Source organism: Onychostruthus taczanowskii, unplaced genomic scaffold, assembly GCF_017590055.1.
Source record: "Onychostruthus taczanowskii isolate IOZ18803 unplaced genomic scaffold, ASM1759005v1 scaffold136, whole genome shotgun sequence".
In the NCBI taxonomy this organism is placed as follows: Eukaryota; Metazoa; Chordata; class Aves; order Passeriformes; family Passeridae; genus Onychostruthus; species Onychostruthus taczanowskii.
Genome location: NW_024498529.1, coordinates 400,846 through 418,745, shown reverse-complemented (window position 1 = coordinate 418,745; position 17,900 = coordinate 400,846). Strand labels below are relative to the sequence as shown.

Sequence of the window (17,900 nt, the reverse complement as noted above, 5' to 3'; positions counted from 1 at the left end):
GTAAAATCCCTTCCAACACAAACATTCTGTGAGTCTATGAAATGCACTGGCCAGCACAATTAGTGAGTTCAATCAGTTTATGGGAAGATCTGAAAGCACCGTTGTCACTGCCGAGTGGGACTGGAGGTAGGAAAGTGTTTGTGTTGGGGGGGAAGGGGAAGTACAGCAAAGCAAAGAGTAATGGATCTTCTTTTGTTTATTTATTAGATTGGCCCAAATTAATCTCAGTTCATTCATTACATTGGTCCAAATTTTCATGGAACTCCAGGCTGAATAATCACTCCCCATCATATATTGTTTGACCCTAAATAACTTTCTTAAGTTCCATAAAACAAATGCTAATAGAGGTAAGAGCAAAAGTCTAATTCCTTTGGAGATTAGTGTGGTACTGCAAACCATTAATGTTTCCACAGATGAATGCATGCAATATTGCTCATTAAGTAGTGGATGTTAAAAAAATTTTTTAATCACTTCAAGTTCTCTAGAGCTGAATCTAGCTGGGCCTTGTGAACTAGAGTATAACTTTCTTTTTCTTTTTCTGTTTTCTTTTTCTTTTAAAAAAGTGTTTTGTTGTTTTTACTGTTATCATAGGTCAGATGACAATGATTGTGGGCCAAGTTGGCTGTGGCAAGTCTTCACTTCTCCTTGCTATATTGGGAGAGATGCAAACCCTGGAGGGAAAAGTTCACTGGAGCAAGTATGTTTATATATCTATTAATTGCTGTATTCATTTAAGGAGGAGGCTGAGATTTGCTGTGAGAAATGTAAACTTCATGCCTCAGAACTGCATGTTGAGTGATTACCATCATCCACATCCTCTCTGGAACGCATCACCTGCAAACGCAGGAGGAATTTTTCACTGTTTTGTCATGTGCAGAGCAGGGTGCCCCAGGAAGGGAAAGAGGCTAGTCTGGTGATTAATATCTAATATAATGGCCTAGCAAATGACCTGGATAGAAAGCATAGGCTATTCCTTTTATCAAATAGGCTTCAATACTCACTATAATTGAAGGCAGCATTGTCACATTGTTCCTGTACCCACCAGTGAATGTGTGGAGCTTCTACAGCCCAGTGGGATCTGTGGGGTGCCAGCCTAAAGGAAAGGATGTATTTCCACTCAGAGCCACTGTTACTGATGGCAGAAAAAAAATTACATATAAGCAATGTTTTTCTCCTTCCCTGGTACCCACCCAGGCCTCACCTATAGAACAGTGTCACTCTTCACAGTAATACACTCAAAAAACAGCCTGAGCACACCATACACCTTAAAAGTAAAGGCTGGGCAGAAGCTGTTTCTGAAAGGAGAACTGCCCATGAGGTCAGACCTTGGATTCAGAATCAGTGAATGAGAACTTCCCACGAAATGAAGTGGGGCACCAAGCACTCTTCAAGCCTAAGCAGGGCAGAGACAGTGGAAGTGATGTGCTGTAACCCCAACACTTGTTCTTTGGTTTTAAAGATCAGTTCTGTTTCTTTAAAACTATCAAGCCAAACTCCTCTCAATTATCTTTTTGCTGAGAAAAGAGGGAATTTTGTCACATAGATCAATATTTTGTTGCCCTATCTCTTGATTTGTAACCGCCTTTGTCATATTTTTCTTACAGCAATGTTGTAAACTGGATGTTTTTTGCTTTTCCTGTGATAGTATCCATGGAATTTTTGGTCTCTAAACTTCACTTTCTGCTATTCTAAACATATGATCTCACTGCAGTAGCAGGTACAGTTGAAGCAAAGGCTACACTAAAATTAGTTTAATTATATATGAATTTAGGCTTTGAAGGAAGAAGAATATGTGACCTACCACAGTTAATTTCTTTGAGACATGCAAAGAAAGTTTTTATACCACAATCAGGCATAGTTTTTCTCAGTAGTTTAAAAAAAAATAAAAGGAATAAGTAGAATGTACCTTGAAATGATTCTCACAATTGTCTTGAAAGAAGTATTTGAGAAAGACTCAGATTTTTCCTAGATAAAGATATGGAACCTTGGAAAGATAAGAAAAAATGAGAAATCATAGAAACATAATAGATGCAGCTTGCGAAATGTTTTGTAATGATGAATTGTGAAAAAAATCTAGAAGATTTTTAAGACAGAGAATCATGCTGTCAGTTCAAGAGAGAGAATCATGCTGTCAATTGATTAGCAGTCTGTACATCACCACAACACCAAGAAACTCAGGTTTTAGCCACCATCTAAGATTTTTTTCATTGCACGGTATAATTGTGATATAGCTGATTTAAACATGGTTATATTTTGCTGGTAATTTCAGACTGCCTGGCAGACAGATGAATGCAGAAGGAGACTTCAGGTATTTAACTAAGTGGCTCCTGTATTTTGTAAAACCATAATAAAGGTCCTATTTACTCTTTTAAGTTCCTTTCCATGTGATTCTCCATGCATGACTAACACAGCTACCGATTCAGGGATAAAGTACAGGCTAGGTGAATTCCTTTGCAAATTCAGCTGTAACAAAACAATAATTGTAAGCATGGATAACATTGCAGCCCCACTTGTATTGGGACAATCCTGCAAGGCATCACTGGGATTCAAATGCCCTGTTGCTGTGGAGGCTGACTGCAGTGTGAGCTGTGTGTCCTGTTGCCAGGGTTGTCACTGCTTTGGCATCTCAGGGAAATAAAGCATGGCCATGTATCTTTCTGTAAAAGATCTTGGCCAGGGGAAATCTTATGGGCTGGGTCTCAGGTTTTCCCACTTCTATGAGGCACGACCCAGAAATGTGACATCCTTAGACATGGAGCTGGGTTTTTGTTTTCCCAATGAGCAATCAGGTTGAGAGTCTTGTATAGACACTGGTGCATGGGGCTGTCTGGGTGTAATCATTCAGCCAAGCCTGTTTCAGATGAGAGTTATTTATTACTAAGTTATTTCTTAATAATTTGTAGGAATCATGCAGAGATATGTATTCCCCTCATGCACATCAAGCCAAACAATCAGAGCCATCTTCTCAGACTGCCAAGCCAAGAGGGGCTAAGTGGAAACTTTCACTTGCTATGTGTTTTTTTCTACATTGAAATGGATTATGTGCAAACAGCTTGTTGTATGCTAAGTGGAAAGCTCAGGAAACACAAGAACTGTTAAATAGAACCTCAAAAATGGCCTGTTTTGTCCTCAATTATCCAGAAGGATGTGACAGATATTAGGAAAAGTCAGTGCTCCCCTCAGAAAGATTGCCAAGTGCAATACTCATCCAAAGATTACACCACAGGAGCTCACAGAAAGCACTGAAGGTCATAATGAGCACTGGAGGGATAAAAAATCATCCACATAAATGACAGCGGCCAAAACCAGCAGAACTACCAGTTCTGGTTGCAGGGACAGGCCTAAATTCCTCAAAACTCCTGTGTGGAATTTGTGTAGATGCTTGGTCCTCACCTTGCCTCAATTTCCTGCCTATATGAGCAGAAGAAATGGCTCATTCTGTGGCTACAGGAGTACCCCAGAGATTTTGTACACCTTTCTTCTCCCTCATTACTTTGTAGGATGAGGGAATCAGGGCCTGCTCAGACATGCTTTAGTCTATTTTAAAATATTATAAGTTACCATAAAAGTGTCTAAACGTCAACAAGACCTCTTTTTTATTTTTCCTAAAACCTTGATTTCCGTTGATTTCTTATTTTTTTTTTGCTTGTTTGTTTTTTCATCTTATATATTCAAAATCCTATAAAAATTACTGATTAGTTTGGCCCTTCCTACAATTTCAGACTTGAACTTACCACACCCCATTATGGGCAATACGTATATTTTATAGTACAGCTAAAAATCAGTATAAATAGCTACATTTCAATAAATAAATAAACTAGAGGAAATAAATGCTAATCCCCTCAGGCAAATAAAATACCTTTTTTAGAAATCTCAGGAGCTTCAATTTCAGCCCACTCCCATGCCCTGCAATCACATCACTCTCTCAGATCCATCAGGATAATAAAACCAAATACTTAATCCCCTTGTTTGTGAAGGTCCTAGCTCATTAAAGGTCTTGTCTTCTCTCTGTTTATTCATGGGAGTATTGGCAAATGTGGGTTCTCACAGAAATCTCATTCATAATTTGGGATAATCAAAGTCTATTTGTCAAGTGAACCCAGGAATGAAATTTCTAACCAAGGAAAAAGGGTTTAAGAAACAGAGCTCTTAAAATTAGTCCTTACCCATTGAGAAAGTCTGTTTGGTTGTCATGGCAACCAGATTAAATCTGGCATTGAATTGCAAGGAGTCTTGCAAGGCTTGTGCCCAATTTTTCTTGACTTGTAGTTCAGAAGGTGCTCCTAAACTTATAGCTGAAAGCATTTTCTCTTTACCACTGCAGTGCTCTCCTAATAAAAGCTTGGAGGTCTTGAATAGAGCAAGTTTAGGGTTTCTTCTTCTTATTTACCTTCACCTAATTCCCAATCCCTTTTCAATCTCTTATTAGATTTCATCTTTTGCTTTCTTGTGACTTTTTTCCATTGTAGAGAAAACTGGAAACCTCTGCTGAATAAGAGACCAAGTTTTAGTGAGGGGCTGTCTGTTTTGACCCTCACTGTGTGGCTCTCTGACACTTCTGAGACTTATTCCCCTCTGATGCAGCACCTTCTCTGGCAATTGGTGCATGAAGAAAATGCAGACTGTGCATTTTAGGAGGCCTGAATTATCCAAGTCCTCAGAGAGCTGATGTGCAGTACAGAAAACAATATGTCTCAGTTCTGGCATTCTGGAAAGATGCTTAATCCATGAGTCTGGCATTCCAAGGACTCTGCTTGCTATTAGAATTTTTATGTTCTTTCTAGGCTTGGAGAGCCTGCTAATGATTGCAGCTGCACTTACTGGTATCCCAGCAGTCAAGCAGCCATTTCTATCTCAACATGAAAGTGTTTCATCTGGAGTGTTCGTAGGCTTGAGAGAAGAGAATTTGTTTGCTCATGGCTTTTTTATAAAGTCAGGAAAATAATATTTTAGCATGAGTTTTTTACCCCCTTCCAATGCCTATTTCTATCTACCTGGTATAATCTGTTTTAGGTTTTGCATTTTGCAGTGATTCATCCCTATGTCTGGAATGAGCACCATTGCTGGTCCAAAACTACTTTCCCTGCCATTCCAGGCTCTTGGCACTGTTAAAAAGTCAATTAACAAATAGAGGAAGCTGCAAAATTATTCATGTCATGGCTAATATTTGAATGCTTTTCAGAATGTATTTCTTAAGAATATGATCCTTAAGAAGTGGAGCATGACAAGGAAAACCTACATGTTGTAGGGCTCTGCAGTTTTATGCAGTCTTAGTGCTACAAAGAGATTCAAAACAGATAAAAATCTCTTCTGATCCTACAGTGTGGCTGCAAAGCTTGTCTTTACTCCAGGAGAAATATGACATCAGTTATCAACTTCTGCAGGCCACTGGCAGAACTGTGTGGGGAAACTAACTTATTGCTTGCCAGGCAATATTAATATTTGAATTTTTAATAGGTTTTATGATACAATTTTAATTTTTAATACATTTTCTAACAACATAATTTGCCTGTTTAGCCACTATGCCTTGTAGATATGAAACTGTCATGTTTTGAGAAGTATTATGGTTTTGCTTAGACCTTGTTTGTTTTCCTTTCAAGAACATATAAACCCAAACTTGTGCTGAGTTCCTAAAGTATGTAATTAATTCCAGGTTCACTGTGTGTAAAACTAGCACAAAATGTTATTCTTTATATTTCCTGCTTACTAAATGTCATTTACTATAATTTACAGTGTAAATGAAACTGAACCTTCTGTTGAAGCATCCAGAAGGTATTATTTCTTTTCTAGAGTATCATAAAACACTCATTAATTTCTTCAGAATTTTCCCAAATCCTCATCTTTGTGCTCTTAAGCCATCTCTGTGTTTCCTTACCATGTTGGCAATTGTTTACTGTGGGATTGATAGCCTGTGCAAATCCAGTGGATCCCACACTTCTTCCGCCAGTGAACCACTACCTCTGTCTCTTGTCTGAAAGATGCTCAGCTTCCATCTGACATCAGTGAGAGTTCAGTGTGCTCCTTGTTATGCAAGGCAGAATCTTTGGGTATGAAGCATCATTAGGTGTCTCTTCCCATGTATTTTTGAGTTTTCTGCCCAGCACTGGGTTCCCCATGGTGCCTAACCTGGGATGGGATGGAGCAGAGCACAGAGGGAGCCAGCTCAGCTCCAGCTGAAGCCAAGCAGGGACTCCACCCCTGGCTCCATGTTTAAAAGAAGGACAAACTCCACTAAAAGTATGTCATAAATGACAGAGAGGTAGTGGCACACAGAGCTGCGGTTGGGAGCCACACCATGATTTGCTGCCCCATAATCTTGAGGATGTATTTCATATGAGTGCATATGAACAGCTAAAACTCCTGGAAGTTTTGGGATATTGCTGACAGCTTCTAACCAGCTGTTTCTCCTGCCTTAGCACCCCCTCTCTCAAGTAGTAAATCCTACATGCTTACAAATGAAGCTCAGCAAATGTTTTGGTGGAAGCAATACCATCAAAGAGACTGAGAAAGAACCTCATTGTGGCCTTCCAGAACCGGCATGGAGCCTAAAGAAAAGATGGAGAGAAACTCTTTACAAAGGCCTGGAGTGGCAAAACAAGGGGAATGGCTTCACACTGACAGAGAGCAGGTTTAGACTGGATATTAGAAAAAAATTATTTATTGAATGTGTAGTGAGGCCCTGGCACAGACTGCTCAGAAGCTGTGGCTGCCCCATCTCTGGAAGCTGTGGCTGCCCCATCCCTGGAAGTGTTCAAGGCCAGGTTGGATGGGGCTCTGAGCAACCTGGGCTAGTGGAAGGTGTCCCTGCCCATGAGTGGGGCTGGAACAAGAGGTCCCTTCCAACCCAGGCCATTCCATGATTCTATGATAAGATCCATGAGCTGGTACCAGTTCACACCTTCCTCACATCACCTTGGGCATCTCAGAAAAATTTCTGAAATTACGTGACCATTTTTGCTGCTGTACCTTGGCAAAACAGACAGAAGTAAAGAATATTCATGCTCCTATTGATAAATGTCATTAGGCATTCAGACACATTTATATTGTCTAATAAATCCTTGGGAGGCTACTGTGATTTCTTCCCAATCTGTATTAAACTGTCCTCTTTTCCAATATCATTGAGGATCTAATAAACTGAAAGGAAAAAAAGTATTCACTGAGAAACAAGTATTTGATATGTGTAGCCACATAAAATAATCTCACACTTCAGAAAGCAGCAAGTCAATTGTGCCAATGCCATTTGAACAGTGCCTTTTCTCTCTGTGTTTTCATGTTAGAGAAAATAATGCCAAATAACTATTCCTGTGAGAATTTAATATTTCTAGTATCATTTATAATTTCCATTTGGATTTGAATTGCAATTACTACATTGAGGTAGGTACCAGCCTTTTATAGTAGAATGGAATGCAACCTGGAGTGTCGATTTTGCCATCAGGGGAGAGAGTGGGTGCTGTTCTAACAAAAGCATCAAATTTAAAACTCTTCCCTTCTTTTTGTTTTGCTTATGTGTTCCCCTGTGTTTTTCTGAATGCACATTCATGAAATTAACTTTAAAAAACCTGATTATCAAACATTTTATAGTGTGAGGGATTTTTTTCTTACTAAAACTCTGTGTCTGTCTGCAGTAGGAACAGGTACTCCGTGGCTTATGCAGCTCAGAAGCCGTGGCTGCTCAATGCCACCGTGGAGGAGAACATAATCTTTGGCAGCCCCTTTAATAAGCAGAGGTAAATATCCACCTCCTTGCAAAAACACCTGGCAGCTCCTTTTAAAGAGGGGTTTTTGGCATCTGGAGGAAGTTTTTAGATTCTGGAAAATATCAATCGGTGCATGCTAAACCTGTGGTGGATTTAGCTGACCTGACTTAGTTCATCTCAGAGGAAGGTTTCTGGTTTAAGACAGAATGCTCCTCTAACCAGAGCATGTGTCTAAGATGTTTGTGAGAAATCCCACAGTGGAAGTGGGTCTCCATAGAATACAGCTGAAGCCATATGTGTCATTTCCAAGGTGAAATGAATCCCATCTCTGGAGACTACTTATGTAATTTTCTTTTGTTTAATGGAGCCCAAGGTTGCCAAAGAACTCTGGAAAAAGGGATTCTAGGCATGTTTCCACTGAGTTTATGTGCTAGTCCTGCTGTGATCAAGTTACTGGAGCAGCCACTTTCCAAAAACAGCATTTATGAAGATGGGGTGCCTCCAGGGAATGGCCTTGATTCTTCCTTTGGAAATACAGGAGAAGGAAGTATGAAAGCTGAGGTGCACAGCTTATGTTGTGCCTACCCAACATCTGCTTCTTCCATCCTTCTGAATGGTCAATTAACAAATGTGAAAAAGTGACTGGACTTAAGGAAAACAAATTGCTGATGTTTTCAAAGGCAACACTCTCTCTCTTTTCAGTTACTGAAAAAACACCCAGTTCCTCTCAGTCTGTGCTGTGTTAAGATGTGTTAAGACTCCATTCTGACTTGATAAAGCCTAACTATGACCACATGCCTTGAAATCCAGAAAAGCACCAAAATTTCAGGGACCAGATTCTTCAGCCACTATATCCATCAGTTTATTTCACTAGCTTCAAAGGGGCAAGGCTGAGTTTCATCACTCATATAGTCTGATCCCAGCTGCTTATCAGCAGATCACTGCTACAGACCCAGAAATCTCACAAAAAAAATGTCAGCATTTTGCAAGTGGTTTGCTGGTTCTGGTAAGACCAGAAGCACTGTAATGACCCTTTATTCGGTAACATCACTCCAAAGAAAATGAAGAGGCACTTAAAGGGAGAAGGCTAAAAACTCAATGGAAAATGCCTTCAAACACTCTGGAGTCTAACAAAACAACTCCATGATAGGGAGGAATGTACTCAATAATTTACATAATTTAAAAGCAGTCTTGCCAATAAAAGTTTCTAATAAAGAGGTAATTTTTTTACAATGCTTCATTTACAATGCTCTAGGATTATTTCTCAAAAATCATTTTGGCCTACTTATTTTTGCAATTATCCATCCATCACAGAGCAATAAAAACTTTGTGGTATTGTCTACCTGGAGGTTTTTGTGTTAGCAGAGTGAGTGGCTGGGTAAACAATTGCAATGACCATGTTGTTTTTCCAGATACAAGGCTGTTACAGATGCCTGTTCTCTGCAGCCTGATATTGACTTACTGCCATTTGGTGACCAGACAGAAATTGGAGAAAGGGTAAATAATGTGAATGCTTTAATCTCTGCTTGGCCTTTGTATTAAGAAGACACTCCCTGATGTCACTCAGACAGTTCTAGTCTGTATTAGGCTGCCAGACTGGTAAATAATTGTAATTCACCAAGGGTTACTACCCAAAACAGTTGAAATCTCTTCTGCTTCTTCAGCTATTTCTCAAATGGGATTTCTTGACCAAAGTCTCCCATATTTTGCTTGCAGAATGTGATGCTGGTATTGGTTGTACTTTCAATCGAAAAAGCCGACTGTGCTCAGAGCATCTCCTCATAATTTACATTTATCCATGAATAATAACTTTCCTTCTGATACGAGGACTGTGCTTGTTTATCAATATAATTAGCATTTTAATGAAGTTTTTTATTTACTATACATCCTCTAATTGTAAAAAAAAAAATCACATTTCCAAAGGCCTGTCATAATGTGTATTCAAAGATGCCTATTTCTGATCCATTTGAATCATTAGGGGATTAATTTAAGTGGAGGCCAACGACAGAGAATCTGTGTAGCTCGAGCACTCTACCAGAACACCAACATTGTCTTCTTGGTAAGATTTTTCTTTTTTGCATGGAGCGTGCAAAGTTAGTAATAAAACTGTAATTCCATATATTTAGTTTATATTTAGAAGACCTATGGAGTTATATTCAACTCCAAAACCAAACTATAAAGAGGCAGCATCAAAACATCCTGGGAGACTGATGAATGTGGGAATTCCTGCACAGATTTACACTGGAAGAGTGGAACAGATTGTCTTAACTCCTTCTTGCTCTCAGTGATGACCTACTTTCAGCACAGTCCCACAGAAATCAGCAGGATTTCTGATAAGGAGCCGTAATGAACAGTCTGAGGGCACAGCACTCTCCTGCAGGGTGCTGTAGAGTTGGACAGCCTTTCCCTTCTCTGATATTACTTTCAAGACATATTAGGAATTTCAGGAGGTTCATAAAGGGGCTGTTTGAGCCTCTTCAAAATTAAGGAGAGACTTTTCGAAGAAAAAGTGCTTACATATTGATATCCTTATGTGAATGGTGCCTTATTTCCAGCCACACTCACTCACAGTACAGACCAAGCATGTCTGTAGTTTAGTTTGGAGGAAATGAGAAGAGTTGCTAACTCTGCTTTAATTTTCCTGTGCCAGTTTCACACCAAAATTGTGCCCAAGTTTGGCTTAGGATCCTGGCATTTTCAAATTTGGATGGGAAATTTCAGTTCTGGTGTTCCTGCACTCTGTCAGTGAGGCACCAGCATTACCACATAGCCAGACACAAGAAATGATACTGAGTCCATTGCTGTGAACTGAAGAGCAGTGGATTCCAGTTCACTGGAGCACAGCCCTCTGACTGGGTCCTAGTCACTAGAGAGAGATGAAACATCAGTAAAGACAGGAGTTTCCTATTTTAAAAATACTATTTTAGGAATAAACCTCACTTTTGTATCCTGTTCTAATATTTTTTCAATTTGATGTGGTTGCAGGATGACCCATTCTCTGCACTGGACATTCACTTAAGTGATCATTTAATGCAGGAGGGGATTTTGAAGTTTCTGCAAGAAGATAAGAGGACTCTTGTTCTGGTGACACATAAATTACAATATCTGCCACATGCTGACTGGGTAAGAGAAGAGGTACCAGGGAAAAATTTGCTAAGGATCATTGCCAGAAGCAGGCATCAGGATGTTATTGAGAAATTGAAAAATTCCTAGCAGAGGTGAAGTTTTATTCAGAGGCTTGCTACTACAAGCAGTCTTGGCAATTCCTGAAGTTAACCATAACATTTAATGGGATTATTGCTTTTCTCTGCAATAGAGTCCCTCCTTAATTCCATATGCCATATGGCTAACTGCCACTTTAACTAACACAGATTTTATAGTGGAATAACTATTTTATTTTTACATTATTTAAGTAGAGGGTTTTTTTGTTCATTAAAAAGCCTGGAGAATTTTATTTTGATTGCAACTCTCTATCCCTTCTTTTCAATGCTTTTTACATGTTCAGGAAAGCATGACTTATACAAGTTTCAGTTTATAAGCTGTGCCAGCAAATTTACAAAGATATTAATAAAATATTGAATAAAATATTGAATGAAGACAGAAATTTGCACAATGGTATTGTCACTAATGGTGAGACATATTTTGTAGGATCCAGGTCAGTGATTATGGTATCTCTGTTGTTGAGTGCTGGGTGCTTTCTCCCCTAGATCATAGCAATGAAGGATGGAATGGTGCTTAGAGAAGGGACCCTAAAGGATATCCAAAACAAGGACGTTGAGCTATATGAACACTGGAAAACTCTGATGAATCGCCAAGATCAAGAGTTGGAAAAGGTAAACAGAGCATTTAGGCAAGGGTAACTTTTCTGCAAAGAAATATTTGTCATTCAATTTGAAAAAAACCCAAACCATGTCTGAAGCACGTTTTCAACTTGACTTTAGGGCAAAACCACATGATCTGTAAGGAGTTTTAGGGGCTGGAAGAGATTGTCCAGGAAGTGTGTGTTAAATCCATCATGGATGGTTTGTAAGCATATCTTAGCCAAGAAACCCTTGGAAATGTGGTGCACAACTGATCCTTTGGTGGGGCAAGGATTGGACCCAGAAACTTCCTATGGTATCTCTTATCCTTTTATTCTGTTGTTGCCATGAACATTTAGGATTCTCTAAAGACTGTTTTTGACGTTTTTACCATTCCAGAAGAGAGGAAATGAAAGAATGGGAGAGAGAGGGAAAGAAGTGGGCAAAGCTGGATACTCTGAAATTTAAATTGAAAAAATACTGTTTTTCCATTCTGTAAGTTAAATGATCCATATAAAGTCTCTTTGAGATTACTGCAAGTACTACTATAATTGGTGTACAGCTAAGCTCTCAAATTAATAAATGATCTCTCAAATGAATAAAATCTATTATTAGTTAATAATAATAATAATAATGATAACCTAATTATTTCAGGATATGGAAGCTGACCAGACAACTCTTGAGAGAAAAACCCTTAGAAGGGCCATGTACCCCAGAGAATCCAAGTCACAACTGGAAGATGAAGATGAAGGTTTGTTTTACAATTTCATTTTATTTAATACTATTTTTCATTGCCTTTCCACTTTAATAGCTGGCAGTTCTTAGCAGCAGAGTGTGACTCTGTTGATGACACTTGGTAATAATAGTGGAAAGCCCAATATTTTGCAGAGTTTACTATAGGACATGTTCAAGGGATTTTCCATATATTTCCCTAAACATCATGCAGAGATAAGGGTGTATCAAAACAAGTTAATATCTTTGCTAACTCACAGTGCCTGGAGTTATTGAGGGATGAGATAGAAGTACAACAACATAAAAAATTGTAAAGAAAAAAAAAAATGAGGTAGCTGTCAAGAACATGTGAACATTTCCCTTCTTGGGGAAATTTCCCTCCTGCAGGGCTGTGAGATATATATTCTTATTATCTGGGATAAAAAAAAAAATTTAATTTCACTTTTATACACCTCTGAAATATATATTTTCCATAGCAGGAGTCTTGCACCATTTGTGTTTCAATAGCATGTGATCAATTATCAATTTAGTACTCTTGACTGAAGGGAAAATTGAACTTTTTCATACAAACAGATGATGAAGAGTCTGGGTGGAAAGGTTTGGAGGGTTTTCTAAAATCTTCCAAATTTCTCTGCTGACTGTATAATAAAAGCTGATGAACAGGTTGGGAAAGGCTCTAAATAATAAGTAGATTTGGTTTATAGAAACTTTTTCATATCAAAACTGTGACAAGTCAAAGACTGGCAAACTATAGAATAGCTTAAAAAGCACAGGGGAAGTCTTATGAAAATATGTCTGAAGTGTTTGCTGTTCTTAAAAGATAAATTGAATTTTGAAGTTAAAATTTAAATTCAAAGCAGAAGGAAAAAAAATCCCAACAAATCCGGTAAAAAAAAGGTATAGTTATTATTGAATCCATGCTAACTTGATCAAATGTCTGAGTCACAGAGGAGGAAGAGGAAGAAGATGAAGATGATAACATGTCAACTGTCTTGAGGCTCAGGACAAAGATGCCATGGAAAACCTGTTGGAGATATCTAACCTCTGGAGGATTTTTCTTGCTCTTTCTGATGATTTTCTCCAAGCTGTTGAAACACTCAGTTATTGTGGCCATAGATTACTGGCTTGCTACGTGGACATCCATGGACAATACAAACAAAGCCAGGAATGCTGATGAGGATAAGAGCACAGAGAAGGTGAGCCAGATATCGGAGCCTGACAGGGAAAAAAATGAAAGAAAACATGTTCTAAAGTAATTTTTTGCTGTTCATCTAGAAGCCAGCTGGATTGAAATGGCAGGTAGATTATTATACAGGATGAATGGATTCTTAATGTTAAAATAAAGCAATTCAAATTTTATCAATATTTTTGACCACTCAGAACTGAAACAGAAGAATATGTGAAGGTAGAAAAATAATTGACCTTTCCAAGTAAGGAGTCTTATACTAAACTTTTCTATCTGGATTTTACAATTGGTCTTCTAAGTAAATGACCCCACTTTCCTAAGTACTGACTGTCATGTAATGTCCTGTCAGGAAAAAAAAAATAAAATAAAATGGAAGTCTTCAATTGTTCTGCTTAAGTACAATGTGCTTATATCTGTAAATTTGACCCAAGTACAATATCTTATGGAATCCACTTACTATACTTTCAGAAGGCTTAAATGTGCTATAACCCTGGCAGATCAGTTCAGGATTTGCTCTGTGAATTTCATAATGCTTGAACTTGCTAAAGTGGAACTTTCCAACATCTCTCAAATGCCTTAATTCTTGAGACGTTCTACTCGGTTTCCCTAAGTTTCTTGGCTAACAATCCTTTCTTTTTGTCCACATAATCAGTCTTCACAGTTCTAAGAGCTACATTTCAAGGTCTTGAGGGGTACAATAGAGTGAGGGATCTTAGACCTGCCAGAACTTCTAATTATGTGGACTTAATGAATTGCAGTTCCATCACTGCAGTTTCATTATATTTCTTGTATTTCCCAAAGATGATATATAATTATGTAATACAAGAGATATGATATAGTAGCTGATGGGCACCAGGTACCTTGGGAACTTCCTAGCAGAAAAGAAAAATGGGTGTTTATTTCTAGCATTAATGTATTTGTCATTCCATTAGACTTATCATGTAGCTGTCTTCAGCATCCTCTCTGGAGCTGGGATTGTCCTTTGCCTCATCACATCCCTGACTGTGGAGTGGATGGGCCTCACAGCAGCCAAGAACCTACACCACAATCTCCTCAACAAGATCATCCTTGGACCAATCAGGTGCAGCAAAAATGATGTCCCTGAAAAGCTACATGGTCAAAACCTGTCCTCTTTGTAGCTGCAAGGGTACTCCCAGGAAAAGCTCTTGAATTTGACCTGTTTCCTTCATGCCCTCAAAAAGGGAAAATAATTAGTGAGCTAACCATGGGGGGAAAACATTCCATGAGAGAACATGTGAAATTTTGCCCCTGTTTTTTATCTGGCTGAAAGGTTTCAGAAAGCTGGCACCCCTTTCAGCGCTGGGGGCTCAAGGACAGCTCTGAGGGCAGTTCAGGCTCCAGGGCACCCAGCTCCATCTCTAAGCAGTGGCCATGGTGTCAAACCATGTGGGCACCAAAGCTTCTTCTGTGCACAATACCCAGGGTCTCACAGGCAGCAGAATGGCCAAAGGATGCCTGATTAGCAAATAAATTTATCACAGTGCTTCCATGAGACATCTGGGGTTGGTGCCCATTAGAAGGAGGCTGAGCAGCAGCCAGGAACAGGCTGTGATCTTTGGAAGGGATCTTAAATCCTGATGGAGCAAGAAGGTAAGATCAGGACACAAGACAGCAGGTTTTTGGAAGGGGAGGCAAAACTTTTTTTCAGGGGTAAGTGCCAAAAGAAGCATTTAGACAGTCAGGAGGCAGATAAGGTGATCTGGTGTGTTATTCATATTAATTGCTTAGTTTTAGACAATCGCTGTACACAGCTCTGTGTTCTGTCTGACTGGACTTTAAATCCAAACCTGGAATTCCTCTGCAGGTTACTTTTTGGTTTTAATTTGTCCAACAGGTTCTTCGATATGACTCCGCTGGGGCTAATTCTGAATCGCTTCTCTGCTGATACAAATATCATTGATCAGGTAGATGTGTCAATATATTCTGTTCTATTGTCCTGACTCTGCAAATTTTCATGTAGATCCTGAATAAGTTGATGTAGTAAAATATTCAGTAGAGAAAGGCATAGCAAAACCAGGCTCTGAGAATGATAATAGGGACACTCAAAAAGTACATGTTCGTAGTAGTGAGGGCAAGTAACCTTTAAAATAAATATAGTGGGAGGTGGTGGCTCTTAATTTCTTCATATGCAGAGTGGTTGATTCTGTTGGAAGATCTGGATTAAGAAAACATCAGATTTTGGACTCAAAACAGGAAACACAGTAGAATATAACAACTTTGAATATATGGGAGTAGGTGTGACAGATAAATGTTCCACCATGGCTGGCAGAACTTATGAATTTAGAGCATTCAGGGAGAGGAAGAGCTTTCACTATGACTGTGCATTAAAATTTTTGGATGAACAATAATCCTGAATGTAAGGTTGATGGGAATGTGGAATAAAAAATTATGAGACTCTGAGACAGAGCATTCTACTTCTCTAAATATCTGGCATATCAAGAACAATTTTCTCTTCCTTGCCTGATATATAAATGAGGTGGAAATGGCTCCTATTTCCTCATGATTTTTGAAACTCTGACCTTTAGAAAACAAAAACCTACTGACTCATTTTTTAACTCCTGTACATTTCGCTATGAGACCCACAGAAACAGAAAGACTCCTGATATTAGGATAATATAAATGAGTGGTATTATTTCACTTTTCTTATAGGAAAAGGCGTATAGTGGTGCTACCAGGGATTTTTGCTCATGGATATTTTTCATTTCCCTCTAGCACATCCCTCCCACACTGGAGTCTCTGACCAGATCCACCTTGCTGTGCCTGTCAGCCATTGGGATGATCTCCTATGCCACTCCATGGTTCCTTGTGGCTCTTGTGCCCCTGGGCATAGCATTTTATTTCATCCAGAAATACTTCAGGGTTGCTTCCAAGTAGGTATTAAAGAACCGTCCTGAAAGTTTCCTCCATGAAATATTGAACATAAGAACTGTGGTGGAATGTGAGATTGTAGGAGCTAAAAAAGGGGGAAATGGCCATGGCATCCTGCTTTTGATCCTGAGGCATGAGTTTGAGACATGCACTGGGGAATATTTCCAACTGATCTGGCTATAAATGGCATATTTGGGGAAGTAACACCAACTGAATGCAATTTTTTGGCTCTAGAGTGAGATGAATGTGAAGTTTGTTAATCATCTGAGCTTGTATCTGGTCAAAACTCCTCTTTGACATTTGAGCATTAGTAGAGAATAGAAAATAATTCCCTGGATTAACATCAATCATGGCTTTTCCTTCATATTGGGGAAAAAAGCTCCACAGGAAGTAATTTCCACTGTAAAGTGTTCCATATCCAGGGCAGTTTGGCTGGGTGTAAAGAGTGCATTTTTTTCAGCAAAATGAGAGTCATGCTTCTGGTGGTAAATTTATTGTATAATTTCATAAAACATCTGAAGGAAGCCATTTAATGTTTTTTTTTCTTAAATTCAATCCCTTAGTCTTCTGTTATCAGCCAGAATCTTCCAAGATTTATTTAGAAGAAAACTCTGTAATCAGAATTCATAAATTCAGAAATGTTTAAATCTGAAATAAGTTGCTTAACTTCTCTGAGATTTTTCAGAAACCTTGTTCTTGCCCACCATACCTCCAAAATGAAGCTCTGTGTGGCAGCACAGCAGATCTCAAGGTGGCTGACAAATCAGACCTGGTTTTCACTCTCAAATTATTCTGTTAAACTATTTTAAATCACTTGAGATGTGACTTGTGTTCTTTTGATGGACAATAGAAATGAAAACATCCAATTTATTTCCCTAAAAATTAGTTTTGGGAAATTTAGGATGAAGGAATAGCTTCAGCCAGTATTTGTAACTCACTTGCATGCAGTCCTTTGCAGGCGTATAAGCCTCACTAATTTTTAGAAATGCAAATATTTACAGTATTTCTTGCAGCACTTTGACTCTTTGTTGTATTTTCCATTACATCTTTCAAAAACTTCTGTGTATTTTCCATCATAAATTTGAAAGATATTTATCATCAAAACATCAGCAGCAAATTCAGTTCTACATGCTGCAACATGCAGCAACATCAAGCAGTTGTTTCTCCTAGCCTATCAAATAGAGTGTGCAAAATTTGTAGGATTTTGATAACAAGTTTTAATCTCTAATGAGCTGGACTTTATTCTGTTTGTACAACTGGCTGCTATGCCAATGGCAGAGTGTTAAAGAAAGATGTAAATTTTTTTCTGTGGTTTGGAAAATGTTCCTCTTTTAAAAGACTGGAACTTTTTGGACTTAAATATTGTTGCTCCGTGCAGGTCTTGGAAGTGCCATTGCTGAGTAATTAGGGAAATTTATCACTCATATTATTTCTGGGTCAGTGCTGTCTTTGCTACAACCAATGTTAACAGCACAAAGAGAAGATCTGGTATCATCTGAAATATTTTACTTTCAGCATGTTGTGGTACTTCCAGATATGGAAAATGAGGCCAGGTTTATGTGCAAAAACAGCTTTTTTTGTTAGGCCAGCTGTTGC

At 38.6% G+C, this 17,900-nt stretch overlaps 2 protein-coding genes across 30 annotated transcripts in view; both read left to right on the top strand.

Moving 5' to 3' along the window:
- PPFIBP1 (PPFIA binding protein 1) overlaps positions 1-17,900 on the top strand; it is a 656,824-nt gene that overhangs the window by 245,549 nt on the left and 393,375 nt on the right. The gene's annotated exons all lie outside the window — the stretch shown is intronic.
- ABCC9 (ATP binding cassette subfamily C member 9) overlaps positions 1-17,900 on the top strand; it is a 71,225-nt gene that overhangs the window by 34,879 nt on the left and 18,446 nt on the right. For 9 of the 13 annotated variants that reach the window (XM_041397102.1, XM_041397108.1, XM_041397103.1 and 6 more), the window contains 13 exons: positions 592-697; positions 2,270-2,308; positions 5,734-5,772; positions 7,626-7,727; positions 9,110-9,194; positions 9,676-9,756; positions 10,683-10,820; positions 11,405-11,530; positions 12,152-12,248; positions 13,178-13,425; positions 14,348-14,496; positions 15,271-15,340; positions 16,149-16,306. In XM_041397102.1, coding sequence (XP_041253036.1) covers positions 592-697; positions 2,270-2,308; positions 5,734-5,772; positions 7,626-7,727; positions 9,110-9,194; positions 9,676-9,756; positions 10,683-10,820; positions 11,405-11,530; positions 12,152-12,248; positions 13,178-13,425; positions 14,348-14,496; positions 15,271-15,340; positions 16,149-16,306 — 1,438 coding nt within the window. The remainder of the gene's footprint in view (positions 1-591; positions 698-2,269; positions 2,309-5,733; positions 5,773-7,625; positions 7,728-9,109; positions 9,195-9,675; positions 9,757-10,682; positions 10,821-11,404; positions 11,531-12,151; positions 12,249-13,177; positions 13,426-14,347; positions 14,497-15,270; positions 15,341-16,148; positions 16,307-17,900) is intronic. The other 4 variants (XM_041397111.1, XM_041397110.1, XM_041397112.1 and 1 more) reach the window with 3 other exon arrangements.